Source organism: Cucurbita pepo, chromosome 15, assembly GCF_057944985.1.
Source record: "Cucurbita pepo subsp. pepo isolate OVF chromosome 15, ASM5794498v1, whole genome shotgun sequence".
NCBI lineage: Eukaryota > Viridiplantae > Streptophyta > Magnoliopsida > Cucurbitales > Cucurbitaceae > Cucurbita > Cucurbita pepo.
Window position 1 is genome coordinate 8278727 of NC_141812.1, and position 19213 is coordinate 8297939.

At 36.8% G+C, this 19213-nt stretch overlaps 3 protein-coding genes and 3 non-coding genes across 6 annotated transcripts; all 6 read right to left on the minus strand.

The window, feature by feature from the left end:
• Positions 1-1020: 1020 nt before the first annotated feature.
• On the minus strand, positions 1021-3728 carry LOC111811132 (uncharacterized). The gene is made up of 2 exons (XM_023697872.2): positions 3353-3728; positions 1021-1804 (listed from the first exon to the last, which is right to left on the minus strand). The coding sequence occupies exons 1-2, from the start codon at positions 3548-3550 to the stop codon at positions 1568-1570; spliced, it is 435 nt and encodes a 144-aa protein (XP_023553640.1). The 5' UTR covers positions 3551-3728; the 3' UTR covers positions 1021-1567.
• A 1462-nt stretch (positions 3729-5190) lies between these two features.
• On the minus strand, positions 5191-12597 carry LOC111776227 (AP-2 complex subunit mu). The gene is made up of 13 exons (XM_023655624.2): positions 12326-12597; positions 11298-11475; positions 11000-11090; positions 10736-10830; positions 10342-10431; positions 10219-10267; positions 10005-10143; positions 8163-8279; positions 6930-7020; positions 6706-6848; positions 6139-6253; positions 5823-5867; positions 5191-5631 (listed from the first exon to the last, which is right to left on the minus strand). Exons 1-13 carry the CDS (start codon positions 12406-12408, stop codon positions 5551-5553), a joined length of 1317 nt encoding a protein of 438 aa, XP_023511392.1. The 5' UTR covers positions 12409-12597; the 3' UTR covers positions 5191-5550.
• An 870-nt stretch (positions 12598-13467) lies between these two features.
• Positions 13468-13539, minus strand: TRNAM-CAU (transfer RNA methionine (anticodon CAU)). Its single transcript has one exon. It is a non-coding gene; the product is annotated as a tRNA-Met (tRNA).
• Positions 13540-13729: 190 nt separating this feature from the next.
• TRNAM-CAU (transfer RNA methionine (anticodon CAU)) lies at positions 13730-13801 on the minus strand. The gene has a single exon. It is a non-coding gene; the product is annotated as a tRNA-Met (tRNA).
• A 190-nt stretch (positions 13802-13991) lies between these two features.
• Positions 13992-14063, minus strand: TRNAM-CAU (transfer RNA methionine (anticodon CAU)). Its single transcript has one exon. It is a non-coding gene; the product is annotated as a tRNA-Met (tRNA).
• A 2458-nt stretch (positions 14064-16521) lies between these two features.
• On the minus strand, positions 16522-18281 carry LOC111776226 (7-deoxyloganetin glucosyltransferase). The gene is made up of 2 exons (XM_023655623.2): positions 17681-18281; positions 16522-17597 (listed from the first exon to the last, which is right to left on the minus strand). The coding sequence occupies exons 1-2, from the start codon at positions 18189-18191 to the stop codon at positions 16690-16692; spliced, it is 1419 nt and encodes a 472-aa protein (XP_023511391.1). The 5' UTR covers positions 18192-18281; the 3' UTR covers positions 16522-16689.
• Positions 18282-19213: the final 932 nt, after the last annotated feature.

The window sequence follows — 19213 nt, forward strand, 5'->3', positions numbered from 1 at the left end:
TCATAATTACTTTTTTTTATTATGAATCTACTACCAGAAACTCGTTCAAATTCGTCTCATTCATAAGGAGTTGAGGCTTTCTTTGTTTACTAGGGTTGAAGGGAAAGAAAAGCAAAGAGAACCGACCGTAAAATAGTTTTACCAGGGGCAGGCAATGGAATTATGAAACCGAGTTGTAGAGGTTTAGGGGATTGAACTACTGAACCTATCCCTTACTGTGTTTGAATCAATTCATTAGCAGCTTGACAGTCGAATAAATTCATTCAATCCTTCACCTATCCGAGTTTACTGTGTTTGAAAGGAACTAGGCTATCTACCGCTTTTAACCCTGTTTGCATAGATTCGTGCACAGATTTTGTGTAATCTTTTAGAGACCTATCAATGCTCGAAAGACATGATCTTTCATAAAATAGATTCCAATTCGAAGAGTGTATAACCACATGAATAAGCGCACACTAACCCGTCAATTTTGGATCCAATTTGAAATTTTCCTTGGGAGGAGGTATCGGGAAGGAGTGAAAGTATCAAACGACTTAATACAAACTACAATATAAGCATAACTCAATTAACATATACTCCACTCGAGTTCAAAGTTCGAATCTTCGATACTTCAAAAGAAAAAACGAGAACAATGGAATGCAGCACCAAGAAAATTGGAAATAATTTTGGATCCAATTTGGAATTTTACTTGAGAGGTATCGGAAGGAATGAAAGTATCAAATGACCTAATACAAACTACAATATAAACATAACTCAATTAACATATACTCCGCTCGAGTTCAAAGTTCGAATCTTTGGTACTACAAAAGAAAAAAGAAAACAATGTAGTGCAGTATCAAGAAAACGGGAAATAATTTTGGATCGGGAGGTATTGGGAAGGAATGAAAGTATCAAACCACCTAATACAAACTACAATATAAGCATAACTCAATTAACATATACTCCGCTCGAGTTCAAAGTTTGAATCTTTGGTACTTCAAAAGAAAAAACGAAAACAATGGAGTGTAATATCAAGAAAACTGGAAATAAAAATGGAATCAAATCATTAACTTTGAATGGTTTTAACACACATAATAAACATTCTAGTGAATTTTGAATTCACACCACACCCATCTGAGCTCACTATACTAAAAAAATCATACAATTCATACAACTAATACCTAGAGGACTATCCATGAAATGCAACCCTATGACAAGTGAAGAACAGGTGAAGAACAAGTGAAGAACAAGTGAAGAACAAGACAGATTAAACAACTTAAAGCTGCAGATTCAAATGGTTAGTGTGTTAGTGGCCATTTCTGTTTCTCTTTTACCTCCTCCACCTTTAGGGTTCAATGATCAGCAGCACAACCATAACGCTTGAGAAAGAACCGGGTATCTAAGCCTCTAATGTAGACTCCTTAATAAAGTTGATGCAAGCTTCGGTACTGTATGCGAAGCTTTCTCGTCATCAAAACCGACACAGATCATCCTCATAACTTGACCATCATGTGCAAATAAACTTAAAATATCGAACCTTGGACACGAATGCGTGAAGGGATCAGTTTTCTCAGGTTTTTTTTCCCCTTCATACCAATAGCAATCTACCTTGATGTTCAATACACTGTTGAAGTTTACCTTCCTGCAATATAACCTGCTTCTCTACTTTAGCTGGTCTGTTTCTATTATTTATCTGAAATCGAGGAAACGCCTTGTGATGGTCTGTAGTACTGGCTGGTATCTCAGGTAAGACCTCATCCAGGAACTGTTCGGCTACATCTCCATCTTCATCAACTCGAAGGCGCTTAGCATACCATGTTAAACCCTGAATGTGCGAAAATATATCAAAATTAAGAAACACGCCATCATAGTAATCTTGCAAATGAAAAAAACCCATCATTTCATTTCACCAGTAAAAAGTCCTAGTACCATTGAATGAGTACAATGGAAGGAAAACTTGCAAATATTAGAAACCATGTCGTGACTCGAGATCACCCATCATGTAGATGAAGCAGAGTTAAGGTCTCATTAGAATAAGATCCCTCAGTGCATATATATATATATATATATATAATGATACAGATGGATCAGATTATGATTTCGATTGGCGGATCACTCTGGTGAATGGAGAAGAAATAGCCTACACCCTAAGTTTGCATCAAAAGGTTTCTCTTTATTTTAGAAACTAAACGGGAAGTCATTTTGTTTGGCTATGGTTTTAATTCTTTTGATTCCAATTTCAAGCTTATTTAGAATGTAAATGATTATAACCCCGGAATCCAATTGAAACTTAAACTGACTTTAGGTTACGTTTTCCATGGAAACATAGTATTAGTAGGTTTATGTGAGATACCACATCGGTTGGAGAAGGGAACGAATCCTTCTTTATAAGGGTATGGACACCTCTCCCTAGCAGACGCATTTTAAAAAACTTTTAGAAGAAGTCAGAAAGGACAATATCTGCTACCGGTGGTGGACTGTTGCAGTTTCTTAGTTACAAAGGCCCTTGTAGATAGTCGGAGTAGGATTCGGTGTTTGTTTAACTTTTAATAAAGTCCCTTTGAACTGACACTATCGTTCGAGACAAGAATCAATAAAATGGAAACAGAGTTGTTTGCTCAAGTTCAACTCTTCCCTGGCTCAATTTTCTTTCCCCTTAATTGCTGCTTATGTATCTTATCTGCATTGTATTCACAACGCATTGATTTAACATGTCTCATCACTCACGTATACTTGATATCCATCACATTCATTAATCATTGGCAAGACAATAATATCACAAAGAAGCTCTTAACAGCTGAAATCAGAAACTTAAATGGCTCTAATCGTTTAGCATCCTCCCTGCAGAAAAGTATTTACTAGACGAACGCTATTTCGTTGTCTTCTAGTTTACTTTGGATATGAATCATTTCAATCGTTAAAACATGAGGGGGGGAATAACAAAGATTAAGAACAGTTGATAAGCATTTACTTTAACGAGGCTGTGTTAGCAACATTCATAAATTCCAAAAGAACCTAATTTCAAACAAAGTTATGGTCAAAAGATATCTGAGCTCACATAAAAAAATGCACGAACCCATTTTCATTGAATCGCAGACAAAAAAAAAAGATAGGAAATCCAATAATCAACATGCGTATTAGAAGCAGAACATAAATTTAAACTCATAGTGACCTACTCCGAACAATGACGACAAAAGATTTTCGACGTAACTAACGGGTTTGAACTATGGAAATAAATCCGCTGACCTCGACCATTAGACTCGCCTTATAGGATGAATTGCCAAATTAATTCATGAAACAACGGAAAGCACAATCCAGCAGTCATGCGAAAATTAAAAGAGAGAAAAAAAAAAAAACTGATAATAGAATGGACCTGAACTCCACCATCACGTGAAGTAGAGGGAAGAAGAACAGGACCGGGTTGCGGACGATTGACAGCGACCTGAGCTGGGACGCTAAAGCCCCGCCGAGCCTGATTATCGGAATCAACGTCTTCATCTTCGTGCTTGACGTCGTGAGCATCGTCCTTGGAAAGCCCTAGAATTCCTGCAATCTTCCTGAAGAACCGCATCTCCACCTTGCAACGATGAAGGATCGAATTGATTGAATCAGAGAGAGAAGGAGATGTTGAGAAAGAAAAAGGGCGGAATTCGATTGCCGGGTTTCTGAATTCTGGGATCGTTGGAGATTTTGTATGCTTTTTCTCCGACGGATACTTTTAAACTCGCTGTAAACGAGGTTCTGAAATTTATGCTACACCGAATAATATAACAAAATCTTCGGTTTTTTATTTTTTATTTTCTATTTATTTATTTATATTTTATTCTAAAAAGTCAGTTTTTTAAAATTTTATGACTAAAAAAATTGTCGTAATTAAAAATAAATAATTAAATTGTTATGTCTAATTAGTTATTAGAATTATAATGAGTTATTAGACTATTTTTAAAATTCATATAGATAGAAACTTAAATGTTCAAATACCTTTAAATATTTTGATAAACAAGAAAATACAAATTAAATTTCTAAACATAATAGCAATTTTTATTATTATTATTATTTATTATTATTATTTTTTTTTTTTTTGCTTTTAATGTGATAAAAAAGTCAATTAGTCTCATTTTATTCTCTATTTTATCAAATTTTAAAATTTTTAATTATCAGTCTCATCTCTGCCACTTATTTCATTCTCATTATCAGTTTATCACTGCTACCTATTTCATTATTTCATGAAATTTGTAATTATCAATCTTATTTCTATCACCTATTTTATTCTGATCTTTGCCACCTATTTTATTCTCTATTCCATGAAAATTTTTAATTATCAGTCTCATCTCTATCGCATATTTCATTCTTATCTCTGCCACCTATTTCATAAATTTTTAATGATCAATCTCATCTCTGTCACCTAATTATTCAGTCACATCTCTGTTATCTCTGCCACCTATTTCATAACCTAATTATTCAGTCACATCTCTGTTATCTCTGCCACCTATTTCATAAATTTTTAATGATCAGTCTCATCTCTGTCACCTATTTCATTCTTATCTTCTCACTTATTTCATTCTCTATCTTATGAAAAAATTTAATTTTTTTTTTGTGAAGATCATTCCCTATCCTATGAAAAAATTTAATTTATTTTTGTGAAGATCGGAGTAGAGATTCAAAAATTTTAAATTTATTTTTGTGGGGATGCCGGGATTCTCCCCCGATAAAATTTGTAGAATCAGGTTCCCAACAAATAATTGTTTTCCGTTTATTATTCTTTTTTAAATAATAATTTAAAGTCTTCATTTTTTCAATATTAATATTTATTAAAAACACGGTAAAAAAAATCATAATAAACCAATATGAATTAAACAATCTAACTAATATATATATATATATATATATAAACGTGTTAAAAATATATTTATATTAATTGGAGCACAAAAGATCGAGTGGGGAGGGAGAATATAATACCGTCCCCGACTCTATATAGCTAATAGGAAAAAAATGTTTTTCACTAAACGAGAAATCCCCTTCTCATTCGAAGCAAGTCTCCACGAATAAAACGGACATCTGTACAAACAAAACACCAATTATTATCCCAAAATTTGATGATTAATTCTCTTCTTACCATTGTTATCGTCGAACCGATGCAACAACCCTCGAACGAACATTGTTCGAACACGACATACTAATTCCAATTGCATATAATTTCAACACTTACACTTGACGTTTAAACATCATAACATTGATCAGAAGCCAACATCAAAGAAATTGATTCAAAAACAAACAAGAACTTCACTACAAGGCCTTGATTACAACAGAAAGCAGCCAGAAGAAACAATCTCGTTTATGTTATGCAGAAAAAAATAAGCAGAAAGGAAGGAAGGAGGAAAGAATATAGAAGTTTGGTTTATAAACATCAGAAGCAACTTCTAAAATGCTCATATGATCCATCAAAGATCATCACTCTCTCCATGAAAGCTTCTCTTATATACCCTCGAATAATCACGGTGTCAGCGAGAAAGCTGTGAACGTTCTCTATCCGTCCATTCAAAATTTTCCTTTCTCTACACTTCGTTAATTCTAACATCGGATCTCGTACGATCCAGCTTTAGTTATGTAACGAACCCATTCGACTGTGTTGTAACCACTCTTCTCCCACACCTGAAGAACAAATTGAAAAACAAAAAACTTCATTTCGAACGACAGCCTGAGAGAGTTCGCACTCACGTTCCTAAAACTATCATGCAACTGCATATGCTCGAACTCCATTCATATTACTCGAGAATTTTCTAGTACCAATCTGTTTGGAATGACTTTTCAAGTGCTTAAAAATAGGAAAAAACAAGAAATACCTTTAGGAAACGAACTCGTAAACCAGATGCCGTGAACATGGGAACCTGTTAACCGAAAACGATAAATATTTTATGAACATAAAATACTTTGAACAGTTATCAGTCTCAGGCTAACTCTTTAACAACATGCAAGTTCCAATGAAACAGTTCTAAGAACATTTGCGCATCAAAACGACGATGAAGAACGAGCGTAACGAAACCATTAAATCGACCCAACAGAGCAGGAGCAGAAAGCACGTGCTTACGATACCGTTAAAAGAAAATTCATCGATGCATCATTGCTAAACTAGTATGCTAAGGTTAAATCTATGAGAACCTGAAACTCCATCTGAATTGGTGGCCGTGTCCAAGCCTTCCTTTCAGTTATCGTAGAAATCAGCTCGACTTCTGCGCTCATGGTTGGTTCCGTTTGTCCAGGGAATTTTCTGATCCTGAAATTGACACAAATAAAAATCTAAGCCACAACTGCATATCATTAAACGTGAGACCGAACATAATGAGAGGCCGTATAAAGAAAATCATAGTGTATCAATTACGAGCTATCGAGAAAATCGTAGATAATATAAGAAGGATCGCATAAATCCTATCTCATTACTCAAATATAAGAGTATGCATGCATGAAGAACATGTATAATGAGAAAAAGAAAGCAACTACACGAGCACGTAATAAGTGAGACCAAAACACGAATCCAGAAATCGAAGTGAGAACGAAGATTAAACCCAAACTAAAACGAAAAAATGAAGAAATTTGTAATAAATGGAAAAATTATAGACGATATAATATCGCAAAGATGACTAACTGCACGAATATCTATGATACAATATGCAAGCGTTACAACGTATTTGTCTGAAGAAAATACCAGAAACTATGGAAAATACTTACTTCCACACAATGCAGTCGATCGAGGCATTGTACTTGGCTCGACCGGATGTCACTTGGAAACTAGTTTTAGCTGTCTGCTTTGGAACGGGAATTTTAATGACCACGCCAAGAGCAAACATTTTCGCACCGAAGACACTCTTCACCTGAAGGCCAGTAGATAATGCACTTAAGAAGCATTGTAGAACTTGATGCATTAAGATAATGAAATTTAGAGAACCACAAACCTTAACATTAACTTCCATATGTGTCCTACCAAGCTCCTTAATTGTTGGGAGTACTCGAAATGGAAGATTAACACCCTCAGTAATACGATATCTGCATCAAAAGAAAATGAACAATATTAGATATAGAAGAAATACCTTGCACGTATGAGGGAGTAAGCATGAAAATGGAATGAACTCTCAGTGTGCCTCTATGAGATCCCACGTTGGTTGGAGAGAGGAACGAAGCATTCCTTATAAGGGTGTGTAAACCTCTCCCTAGCAGATGCCTTTTAAAAACCTTAAGGGGGAAACCCGAAAGGGAAGTCCAAAGAGGACAATATTTGGTAGGGTGGGCTTGGGCCTTTATAAATAGTATTAGAGGCAGACGTTGGGCGGTGTGACAGCGAGAACGTTGGGCTCCCAAGGGGGTGGATTGTGAGATCTTACATCAGTTGGAGAGGGGAACGAAGCATTCCTTATAAAGTGTGGAAATCTCTCCCTAGCAGACGCGTTTTAAAACCATGAGGTTGACGGCTATACATAACGAGCCAAAGCAGACAATATCTGCTAGCAATAGACTTGAGCTGTTACAAATGGTATCATAACCAGACACCAGGCGGTGTGCCAACAAGGACGCTAGGCTCCTAAGGGGGGGTGGATTGTGAGATCCCACATCAATTAGAGAGGAGAATGAAGCATTCATTATAAGGGTGTGTAAACCTCTCCCTAGCAGACGCGTTTTAAAAACCTCGAGGGAAAGTCCGAAAAGGAAAGCCTAAAGAGGACAACATCTACTAGCGGTGGGCATGGGCCGTTACACCCTCCAACAAAAAGTTATTCATTTTCTGTCTCTATACATTCTACACATATGGTGGGGTCCATTGTCCTTCCCTTTATAAGAGATAATGGATCACATGGATGATTTTTGCATGAGATGCACAATAAAAGTTCTGTGAGGGCACAACTAATAAATCTCATACTCACGTACGGATAAGAAATTGAATTAACATTTAAAATAATTGCAAAAGCACTCAAATTCGCTACATAAAGTACAGACGCGCATGACACGCCGATAGGCACGGCAATAAACGTCACGGGGTGGAAAACTTCCATACTTCATCAAAATGAAGATGGTATATTCTATATTGGTAATAACTAAACTTAATGGAAGCTAGATGCTCAAAGGAATTAAAAGGAAAAGCTAAGTTCTCAACTTTAAACAACACATGAGACAGATTAAAAATTTGAGCTCACTTCATCAATTCAAATTCGCCATCGGGTGGCACAAAGCTGACCGTCTTCTCCGAGTTAAACCTCGTCAAATTTACACATTGATGAAAAGTAACATCATCAAGCTCAATTGTTTTACCACTGCAAAATAAATCATAAAACAAAATATGCATACCTTATTAGATGAAATATCACAGCAAAAAGAAACATGAGAAACCAAAATTTCTTCTTCAATCATATGATAGATTGTTCACCATCACATTGAAAAAGACGAGAAAAGTGGAACCATTCAACTACTTATAATTGTTTTTATTGCTTCTTATATAAGTTCGGGCAAATAGTAAGAATCAATTGCACAAGACAACTTAGTTTAACATGAAAGTTCTCTACAACTGATTTTGATTGCAGATTAAGCCAAAATGGAGAAGGATAGCTCCATGATACATGTGAAGTTAAATAAAAGCGCAAAAACCTGACTCACTAACTGTAACAACCCAAGCTCACCACTAGCAAATATTGTCCTTTTTAGGCTTTCCCTTAAAGGGCTTCTTCTCAAGGTTTTAAAATGCGTCTACTAAGGAGATTTCTACACCCTTATAAGGAATGTTTTGTTCCCCTCTCCAACCGATGTGGGATCTCATAATCCACCCCCCCGGGGGTGCAGCGTCCTCGCTGGAACACTGCCTAGTGTATGGCTCTGTTACCATTTGTAACAACTCAAGCCCACCACTAGTAGATATTGCCCTCTTCGACCTTTCCCTTAAAGGGCGGTGTCTGGCTCTGTTACCATGTAACAACTCAAGCCCACCACTAGTAGATATTGCCCTCTTCGACCTTTCCTTTAAAGGGCGGTGTCTGGCTCTGTTACCATTTGTAACAACTCAAGCCCACCACTGCCCTCTTCAAGCTTTCCTTTAAAGGGCTTCCCCTCAAAGGTTTTAAAACGCGTCTACTAGGGAGAGGTTTCCACACCCTTATAAGAAATGTTTCGTTCCCCTCTCCACCCGATGTGGGATCTCACACTAATACACAAAGATAACATCAAATCTAGTCTTAAGCGTCCTTTCTCTTAACAAATAAAAGGTGAAAAAAGAAGAAGAAATACAACATGAAGAAAGAGAAAGACCATTTGTTTCTTGTAAAAAAAAAAAAAAAAAAAAAACGAAAAAGAAAGAGCAACACCAACATGTGAAAAACTAATATTCATCCTAGTTCAATAACCCTGCATCCATGTACTGGGCACATTGATGAGATATCCTATTTAAAAGGTTAAGTTTGGTCCTTGAACTTTCGAGGTTGTGTCTATTAAGTCTATGAATTTTGAAAGATTTATATTAGTAATACGTCTAGCACTGAACTTTCAATCTTCCATCAAATAAGTCCACGTTGTTAACTTCTTCATTTTAACACGGGCACTAAGGCACGTGACATGCTCCAGTCCAATTTTGAGTTGTTAAGAAGACTTCGAAAATTGACATCGACAAAAAATCAACAAAAGAAATATTTTTAAGACTTCTTAAAAGAACTTACCAAGCAAATCAGAAGTTTTTTGAACAACACTACAATAAAATCATAACAAACTACAAACAATTACGTCTTCCTTTCATGTTACTATCATTGATATAGTAAAAGAAACCAAAAGAACCATAGAAGATGCACAATGTACAGCCACACAATACAAACACAGATAAAAATAATCATGAATAACGAACGAAATTCAGTTGAAACAGAGAAGAGTTGATGATGCTAAATAACTAATTAAGTACGACGAAAAAGAAAAAATAAAGTAGGTTTAGACGGCCGAGATAAATCAATAAAAAGTAGTATCGTTGTCGAGTGTCATTAAAATCTCCCATGAGAAACTACCTCTTATTTGGACGGGACTTCATTTGCGACTCTTTCTCAAGTCCAATCTTATCATTTAAACCCAACTTTAGATCAGGCATTCCAGAAAGAAAGCACTTCATAAGAATCTTCCCGGTAACGTCACAACGTAGAACGCTACCTATGATCACCAATATTTTATAAGGTTCCACAACAGATATGTGATACAGAAGGAACCTTAAAAGCTATTATCTACCTTTTGAAGACATCAGAAGGTTTACACTTTCAACAATATCCAAAAAGACCTGCATAGAAAAGGTTCAGAATTTAGTTCGTTTCTTAATTCGTGCAAGCAAAAAAAGAAAGAATCATCATTCACCTCATTTTTTTTATATACAAGGCCTTCCCTTCGCCAACCGACAGCACCTGTGACTTGTAAAGTTGCATTTGGGACAGGTTTATCTGAAGGCTTTTTTAGCACAAGGTGCAAAATAAAAGGAACAAAATGAAAAGATTTCAGTAAAAATCACTTGTTTATAAACAGACATTTATTCCTCTTTAAAATATTTTTACTTTTGCTACAAGAGAAAATTTAATTGATTTCGATGAACTTCACGAGTATAAGAGGACGAGAAATCCTCTTAAGAAATACAAATGGCCAGAAAATTACAAAGAGTGAGAGAGAGATGTAGAAAGAAATTGTAAGGTGCAGGAACGTTATAGCTAAGCATTCTATGCTCAAAATCTGTTGGAAAATATAAATATTATCTAACCTTGGAAGAGAATGGCGAGCGAACTCCTTCCTGAGTGATATATAGTTTTAGAATTTCAGGTGAGAGGTTTTGTGGGTAACCGAAATCCATTATTTCTGCAATTGCAAGGCAGATATCAGCCTTCAACTCGTTTCCACGACACAAATGCCTCTATTTCTAAGACAATAATAAAAAGGCAACATATATAACATGTATGTCTAATTGTAAGCTTATACATAAACTTCTAGTAAATACACGTGCACACTTTTAGAAGGCATCACATACCATCCAAAAGCTCGTAAATAAGAACAAAATTGTTTCGAATTGCATCTTCATCGAAAGCCCCACCAAAATAAGATTTGAACAGTGCAACAGCCTGTAAGCAAAACTAAATCATAAGTTCCATCAAAATAAAATATGCTTCCTTTATTATTTAGCTACTTGAGCAAAATCTTCTTCAAATATCCTAAAAGGAAGCTAAATATAAACTCGAAAATAGTTGATTAATCAAACATGGAACTTAAATCATGAAGGTAAAGAATGTTACACCAAAGCATACAACCACGAAGAAAATGCTAACTACCTCAACCACGAACTTGAATGCACAAGCTACATTTGCATTGCTGCTTACAACAATCACAATGTATACATTGCTAATTCTCATGTAAAAGAAAGAGCAACCACCAATCTGCCTCACCGGGCACGTGCCAAGTTCTTTTGTTTGCATTATATGTGTTCGGAAGGCATCCACCATATTTCCGCTGCGAATTTATTAGGTGTAAAAAGTTAATCCGCATAACTTAACGAGAAAACACAACGATGCATAAAAATTGTATCCATACGCTGTATTAAGCAATATTCCATCCGTGCAATAATACCTGCCTAATAGAATTAACTAAATACCTTTGAAACTATTACTACATACCACACTTTTAGAAGCTTAAGAAAGTCATTTTGGCTTACCACCATCTTTATCTCATAAGGTATGCAGATTGCATAATAGTTTGTCTAAAAGGGGCTTCTCTAAGGCTTCATCAAATAACCCGACGAAAAAAATGACATAATCCACACGTGTATACGGGTTTCCTACATTGAGACATAACGTAAATTACCATCTAACTCATCTTCTTGGCCTTGTTCTTTTCTCTATACTCATCTTATTTTTCTTCCCATCCCTCCCTACTCATCTTCTTCTTATTTTTCTTCTCTAATCATCTTCTTTCGACTCTTCCCCTTCTTCATGATTGAGGCAAGTGCTCGTGCACCATTGTGACTAAAACGCGCAAAAGGCGAGCACCTCCCATCGCCCCTCACCATAGGCTCTAAGTGTACAATGAAAACACTGATTGATACCAAACAAGTAACAGCGAGGATCTACAATTCGCTGAAAAATGATTCAGTTGATCACCTCAGACTCAATTACAAAGAATCTCAACAATGCCCATTGCTTTAGAAACCCTTCCAACGATCAAAACTTAAATTGTAAGCTCGACCCAATAAATGAAATCATATAATCCAGACTTATAAGCAATATAGACACACTACGAACCCTCTTACGTGAACATCCAGAATAGAAATTGGAACTCAGAAAATAAAAAGAGGTAAAATTACCCGACATCGTCACGGTAGAGACGATTAATGAGAACATCCCCTCGGAGATTGAGGAAGTAAATGGCGGAAGCAGCCACTGGCATGTCTGATCCACCAACAAAAATGAGAAACTATGAGAGCAGGGAGGAGATGAAGAAGTGATGAGATCTGGGGAATTGGAGGGGTGGGAAAGTTTTGGTGGAGAAGTGGAAATTGTTGGGAAAGGATTTCTATGATTCTTCTGCAACTATGAAACTCAAAATTGTTGACCGAGCCCCATGTCCCAAAATGCAATACAAAAAAGCAAGAGAAAAGGGAAAAAAAAAAAAAAAAAGGAAATGGAAGCCGCTCTTTTATCAGAGCCAGGTTTCGATCCTGGGACCTGTGGGTTATGGGCCCACCACGCTTCCGCTGCGCCACTAGTAGAAAAAGAAACCAGTAATGTCTGAAAATTGATTATAAAAAGAAAAGAAAAAAAAATAAACGGAAGCCACTCTTTTATCAGAGCCAGGTTTCGATTCTGGGACCTGTGGGTTATGGGCCCACCACGCTTCCGCTACGCCACTCTGATTGCTAAAAAGGAAATCAGTAATGTCTGGAAATTGATTATAAAAAGAAAAGAAAAAAAAATATCAGAGCCAGGTTTAGATCCTGGGACCTATGGGTTATGGGCCCACTACACTTCCGCTACGCCACTCTGATTGATGAAAAGGGAATTAGTAATGTCTGAAAATTGATTATAAAAAGAAAAGAAAAGCCAAGTTTCGATCCTGAGACCTGTGAGTTATGGGCCCACCACGCTTCCGCTGCGCCACTCTTATTGCTAAAAAGGAAATCAGTAATGTCTGAAAATTGATTATAAAAAGAAAAGAAAAAAAAAATATCAGAGCCAGGTTTCGATCCTGAGACCTGTGGGTTATGGGCCCACCACGCTTCCGCTGCGCAACTCTGATAGTAGAAAAGGAAACCAGTAATGTCTGAAAATTGATTATAAAAAGAAAAGAAAAAAAAAATAAACGGAAGCCACTCTTTTATCAGAGCCAGGTTTCAATCCTGGGACCTGTGGGTTATGGGCCCACCACGCTTCCGCTACGCCACTCTGATTGCTGAAAAGGAAATTAATAATGTCTGAAAATTGATTATAAAAAGAAAAGAAAAAAAAATATCAGAGCCAGGTTTCGATCCTGGGACCTGTGGGTTATGGGCCCACCACGCTTCCGCTGCGCCACTCTGATTGCTGAAAAGGAAATCAGTAATGTCTGAAAATTGATTATAAAAAGAAAAGAAAAAAAAATATCAGAGCCAAGTTTCGATCCTGGGACCTGTGGGTTATGGGCCCACCACGCTTCCGCTGCGCCACTCTGATTGCTGAAAAGGAAATCAGTAATGTCTGAAAATTGATTATAAAAAGAAAAGAAAAAAAAATATCAGAGCCAGGTTTCGATCCTGGGACCTGTGGGTTATGGGCCCACCACGCTTCCGCTGCGCCACTCTGATTGCTGAAAAGGAAATCAGTAATGTCTGAAAATTGATTATAAAAAGAAAAGGAAAAAAAATATCAGAGCCAAGTTTCGATCCTGGGACCTGTGGGTTATGGGCCCACCACGCTTCCGCTGCGCCACTCTGATTGCTGAAAAGGAAATCAGTAATGTCTGAAAATTGATTATAAAAAGAAAAGAAAAAAAAATATCAGAGCCAGGTTTCGATCCTGGGACCTGTGGGTTATGGGCCCACCACGCTTCCGCTGCGCCACTCTGATTGCTGAAAAGGAAATCAGTAATGTCTGAAAATTGATTATAAAAAGAAAAGAAAAAAAATATCAAAGCCAGGTTTCGATCCTTGGACCTGTGGGTTATGGGCCCACCCCGCTTCCGCTGCGTTGAAAAGTGTTTCACTAATTTAAAATTTATTTATAAATTTTTATTTTACTTGTAAAGTATTAATTATAACTATGATGTAACTAACATTTAAATTTTAGGCCTTAATAATTAATAATTTGTTTTTAGAATGCTTTAAAATTTAATAATAAATGAACGAAAATCAAGAAAATTGAACCACTTTAAAGTGGGAGAAAATATTGATTTGTATTATACACACTCTTTTCACGTTTTTTTTTTTTTTCTTTTTTAGATCCTTACTTATCACGAGAACAAGGAATTAAATATGAGCTTCATTATCCTCGTTCCCACCTTTACAGACATTTTTATAAGGTTGTTTGGTTGGAGACTTCGTCTACGCTGTCTGATAATCAAATAACTACGATTGGTATGGCACGGAAAATGTTATCAAAATTTCATATAATTAAATATTTTCAACAATTTTATTACATTTTCATTCTCTTTTTCCGTTCCAAAACTCAAAACAACCGGCTCGGTGGGTTATCTTCCGAAAAGAAGAAAGCAAAAAGGAAGTTTCTTTTTCCTTTGCTTTTTACGTTTCCTTTTTTGTTTCCTTTTTTGTTTGCAGTACGTGGCTGATGGTGAGCCGTTTAGACGAAGATCTCATGTAACAGTAACAAAATTATCTTTAGAAAAGCTTATTGAGAGTTGAAAGTTAAATTTGATTCCTATCCTTCAAACATCTTTTCATCCGTACCCGTTCACAGTTAAGAGTTGAAAATTATATTTGAATCTATTCTCCACAATCCCGCTACCCAACTATAAACCTACAATCTCTCTTAAAGCTGTGTTTAAGAGATGATAAGTTTACCGAGACTTAAGAACATTAGAGCTTTTGCGGTAAGTGAAATTACCATTGGATGAAATTGTTTGTTACAATGGACCATGTGACCTTGTTTACATGGTATTAATTGTTTGATTTATATGATATATGTACTCCCATATATAGTATGACTGATATGATAATATGACTATGTTTATATTTTTCGATATACCATATGTCTCTTAAGAGACTTATGTTATGTTATTTACGGAAGTGTTATGTGTATCATCTCATTGAAACATGATTTTTAACGTGGGACCTCATACATATGGTATATTATATGATCATGGATTACTTCTCCGCTATATAATATATAGACGTGTACAATCATGATATTATTTGTGTTCATTTCTTTTCTGTCAGTTTTTTGGTAGCATGAGTGTGCTACCGATAGTTAGGCCGCCTAGGGTGTTCTTTAACACGATTGCCTAATGGACCCACGTACATTTGCGTAAAAATGTGTGTAAAAAAGTAATATGCATCTAATTTTACCCGACAAAAAAAGTATAGTCTAACGAACAATCATGAATATTAGGTCTCATTAGTTATAATACATGTGTGTGACAGCATTTTTTGACTCCAACAGTGGGATCATTTAATATATATCATTTTATTAATATTTTTAGGTAAAGACAAGAGACTAATTCACAGATGGCGGCTTCTGTTGTGGAGACCATAAAACGAATATCTTTAGAAAGTTTATGCACTTGGTTTTTTTCATTGTAGGACGATATGTTAGTTTTTTTTTTTTTTTTTTTTTAACTACTCAAGCCCATCGCTAGCAAGCAGATATTGTTTGTTTTGTCCCGTTACGTATCCCCATCAGCTTCCCTTTAAAACGCGTCTACTCGGGAGAGGTTTTCATACCCTTATAAGCAATATTTCGTTCCTCTCTCCATCCAAGGTGGGATCTCTCAATCCACCCCCCTTAGGAGTCCAGCATCTTCGCTGGCACATCACTTGTACCATACAATTGGGTTAATCCTGGCATCCGTAGATGGCAACCGGAGCGAACGGAAAGTAGCCCAGTAATCTTCTCCATCAGGGTGGCCATAGTGAGATAGAGTGGTGAAGCTGGATTCCGAATGAAAAGACAGCAAGCAAGGGAGACAAAAGGTATGACATTGGAAGTTGCTTCAAGGTAAGCCCCTGTCCCTAAATTGGTTATGCCCACGACTTGTATCAGAGAGTGCTCCAATGGCATTGGGGGCACAATTGAGATGCCATATTGGGGTAGAGGAACTGTCCGACATAAGGCAAGTGATGAGACAAAGGAATTCCCCACGATGAGAGGGACGACCTCGGTCCAATGCCACTCAGAAGCAGATGTTGTGGGCTTCCGAGAGCCCTAGCACAGAGGATCACCTCTCCGTCGGTGCTTGGCTCTAATACCATTGTAACAGCCCAAAGCCACCACTAGTAGATATTGTCCACTTTGTCCCGTTACGTATCACCGTCAGCCTCACGGTTTTAAAATGCATCTAATAGAAAGAGAGTTCCACACGCTCATAAAAAATATTTCATTTAAAAAGTCGTTACAAACTTATTCTTGACGTTCGTTCTTGCACAAAGATTCCAACTAAAATATTACAAAACAACTTGAGTAGATTTTATTGAATAAGCACACTCTTCTAAATATATAAGCTTAAGAAAAACAAACCAAGTTAAGAATTTTGTAGAAGAACATCATTGATGAGTTTTTCCAATTGCTTGGAAGCATATCCACCAAGTTTATACGCTTCTTCAGCTTTGCTCTTCAAATCCATAACATTCTTCTTCATTTTCATACCCTTTTCACCATCCATTAGCTCTCTCACAAGCTCCTCGACATCATTTCTTCGAACATTGCTATCGATTTCCATCCCAATGCCCCACTCGGTGCAACAATAACGACAATTCGTTTGTTGTTCGGCGAAGAAAGGCCACGAGATCATCGACACTCCAGCGCATATACTTTCAAGACTCGAATTCCATCCACTATGTGTTAGAAACCCTCCCACAGATGGATGGCTCAACACTTGTTCTTGACAACACCAATTTGCTATCAAGCTTCTATCTTTGGTTCGTGTTACAAATTCAACAGGCAAAATGGCTGAATCTCCCACGATTATATCGGGTCTTGTAATCCATAAGAACGGCTTTTCACTATCCGCTAATCCCCATGCAAACTCAATTAGTTGCTCTTCAGTCATCACTGTTGTACTACCAAAATTTACGTAAACCACTGAGTTGGGTTCGTTTGAGTTAAGCCACTCGATGCAATCCATATCCTCGACCCAAAGATTTGAATCTATTGCTCTTAGATTTTCATCGTCTATTTGGTTGACAAGCAAGTGAAGTGGACCAACTATGTAAAGAGGAGGAAGTATAGAAGAAAGAGAATCTACAGCATCGTGTTCAAGCGAATCATATGTGTTTAATATAATCGCCGAAGCTTCTCGACATCTACTCATTTCTTGATTGATAAAATTTAGCATGATATCATCTGGATCCGTTGTAAGAAGAAAGCTAGGCAGGTCCCTCAAACGTATACTTTTCAGTCCCTGAGTCCATTCTATCGTATTCTCCAAGTCTAAACCATGAAAGAAGCTAATATTAAAAAACCCAACTTTCAAATTAAAATATATTATGCTTAAAAGAAAAAAAGAATCATACCTTCAAGTGGTACCAACCCATGCTTAATCGGCTCACAATAACGCAAGTAACCAAAGTAGCCACAAGCACTAGCCGTCCAGAATAAAGCATGAGGGATTTTAAACTTATTAGCCGCCAACATACAGAAAGACATGATAGCATCTCCAACAATACAGCTAACCGGCGGGACATCAATGATCGAATTAAGCTCAGAAATAAGATCACACAAAGGAGCTAAGCAATTCTTGGAGGTGGATTGGCAAAGGGAAGGTACATCTTGGGTAGAATTCGCATTGGAGAAGGGAAGGCCATCGGGAATGGTTCTAAACTGAAAATCTAGTAAGCCATCAACCGAGTTCAGGCCTCTCGAGTTAAGCAGACGTCTATGATTGTACTCGGTGTTGACGAACGTTACATGGAAACCTCTATGGTGGAGAAGCTTAGCCAGCTTTAGCATAGGGTTGATATGGCCTTGGGCTGGAAATGGGACACATACAACATGTGGCTTACTAGTTTTGGAGATTGAACCCATCTTTCAATCTCTCTTTTGGAACCTGCTTAGCTTTGGAACAATGGGATTGAACAACTCCACTATCTTATATAGGGTGATCATAAAAAGATGAACATTATGGTAAAAGACACCATTTGAAATGATGAGAAGACAAGTATAGTTCTAAAAAAATACAAATAAAGTTATTATCCATACATATTTTAATTATTTACGTAAAATTTATATATTTTTATTTCAACGGACGATAGTCTTCGAAGTACTTTTGAAAAACTGAGTTGGAATATCGGGTGGAATGTCAATATATGATTATAATATTATGGGAATGTGATACTAAGTTATAGGAATGGAAATGGATATGTATCGATCGAACTTTTATGTCACTAATAGATGAAATATTTGATCAATGAAATACGATGTTTGACTGTAGTAGTAGTCTGTCTCGAGGACTCTGGGTGCACATGTTAACCTGATCAACTGGGTATAGTTGAAGGGAGTTATCCTTAGGACATATATCAAGTTGGTGTTACGATATAAAAAGCGGAAAGAATTTCTAAAGATCCAGTTGGGAGACAGGTTAATAGAAGATTACGATCACGAGCTTACTCGGTTGTCCTGATTTGCCCTTGGCATGGTCGACATAAAGGAAAAGAAATATAATGTTTTATCATGAGCTTGAGACCTGTGGTTCGTCGTGTGGTCTTTGCTCATGAGCTACCTGACTATGCCACGACACTTTGACTAGAAGATGCGAAAGATGATCATGAGCCTCCAACAAATGACAAGGTTCCTAACTCGAGTTGGATAAGAGGGTAAAAGAGGAAGGTGGAGCCTCGAACACGACCTCACACAATCAAGGTGGACCTAGACCCACACAAGACCATCCTTGTGAGAAATTATTTACTAATTGTGGACGACGCTACAACACATAGGTTTGAGAATAGGATTTGCTTCAACTGCCACAAGGAGGGCAATGTAGCTTTTCAATATCTTAGGGTAAGATGAGAGTCGATACCTATCAGCTTCAGATAGTGATCAAGTCTTAT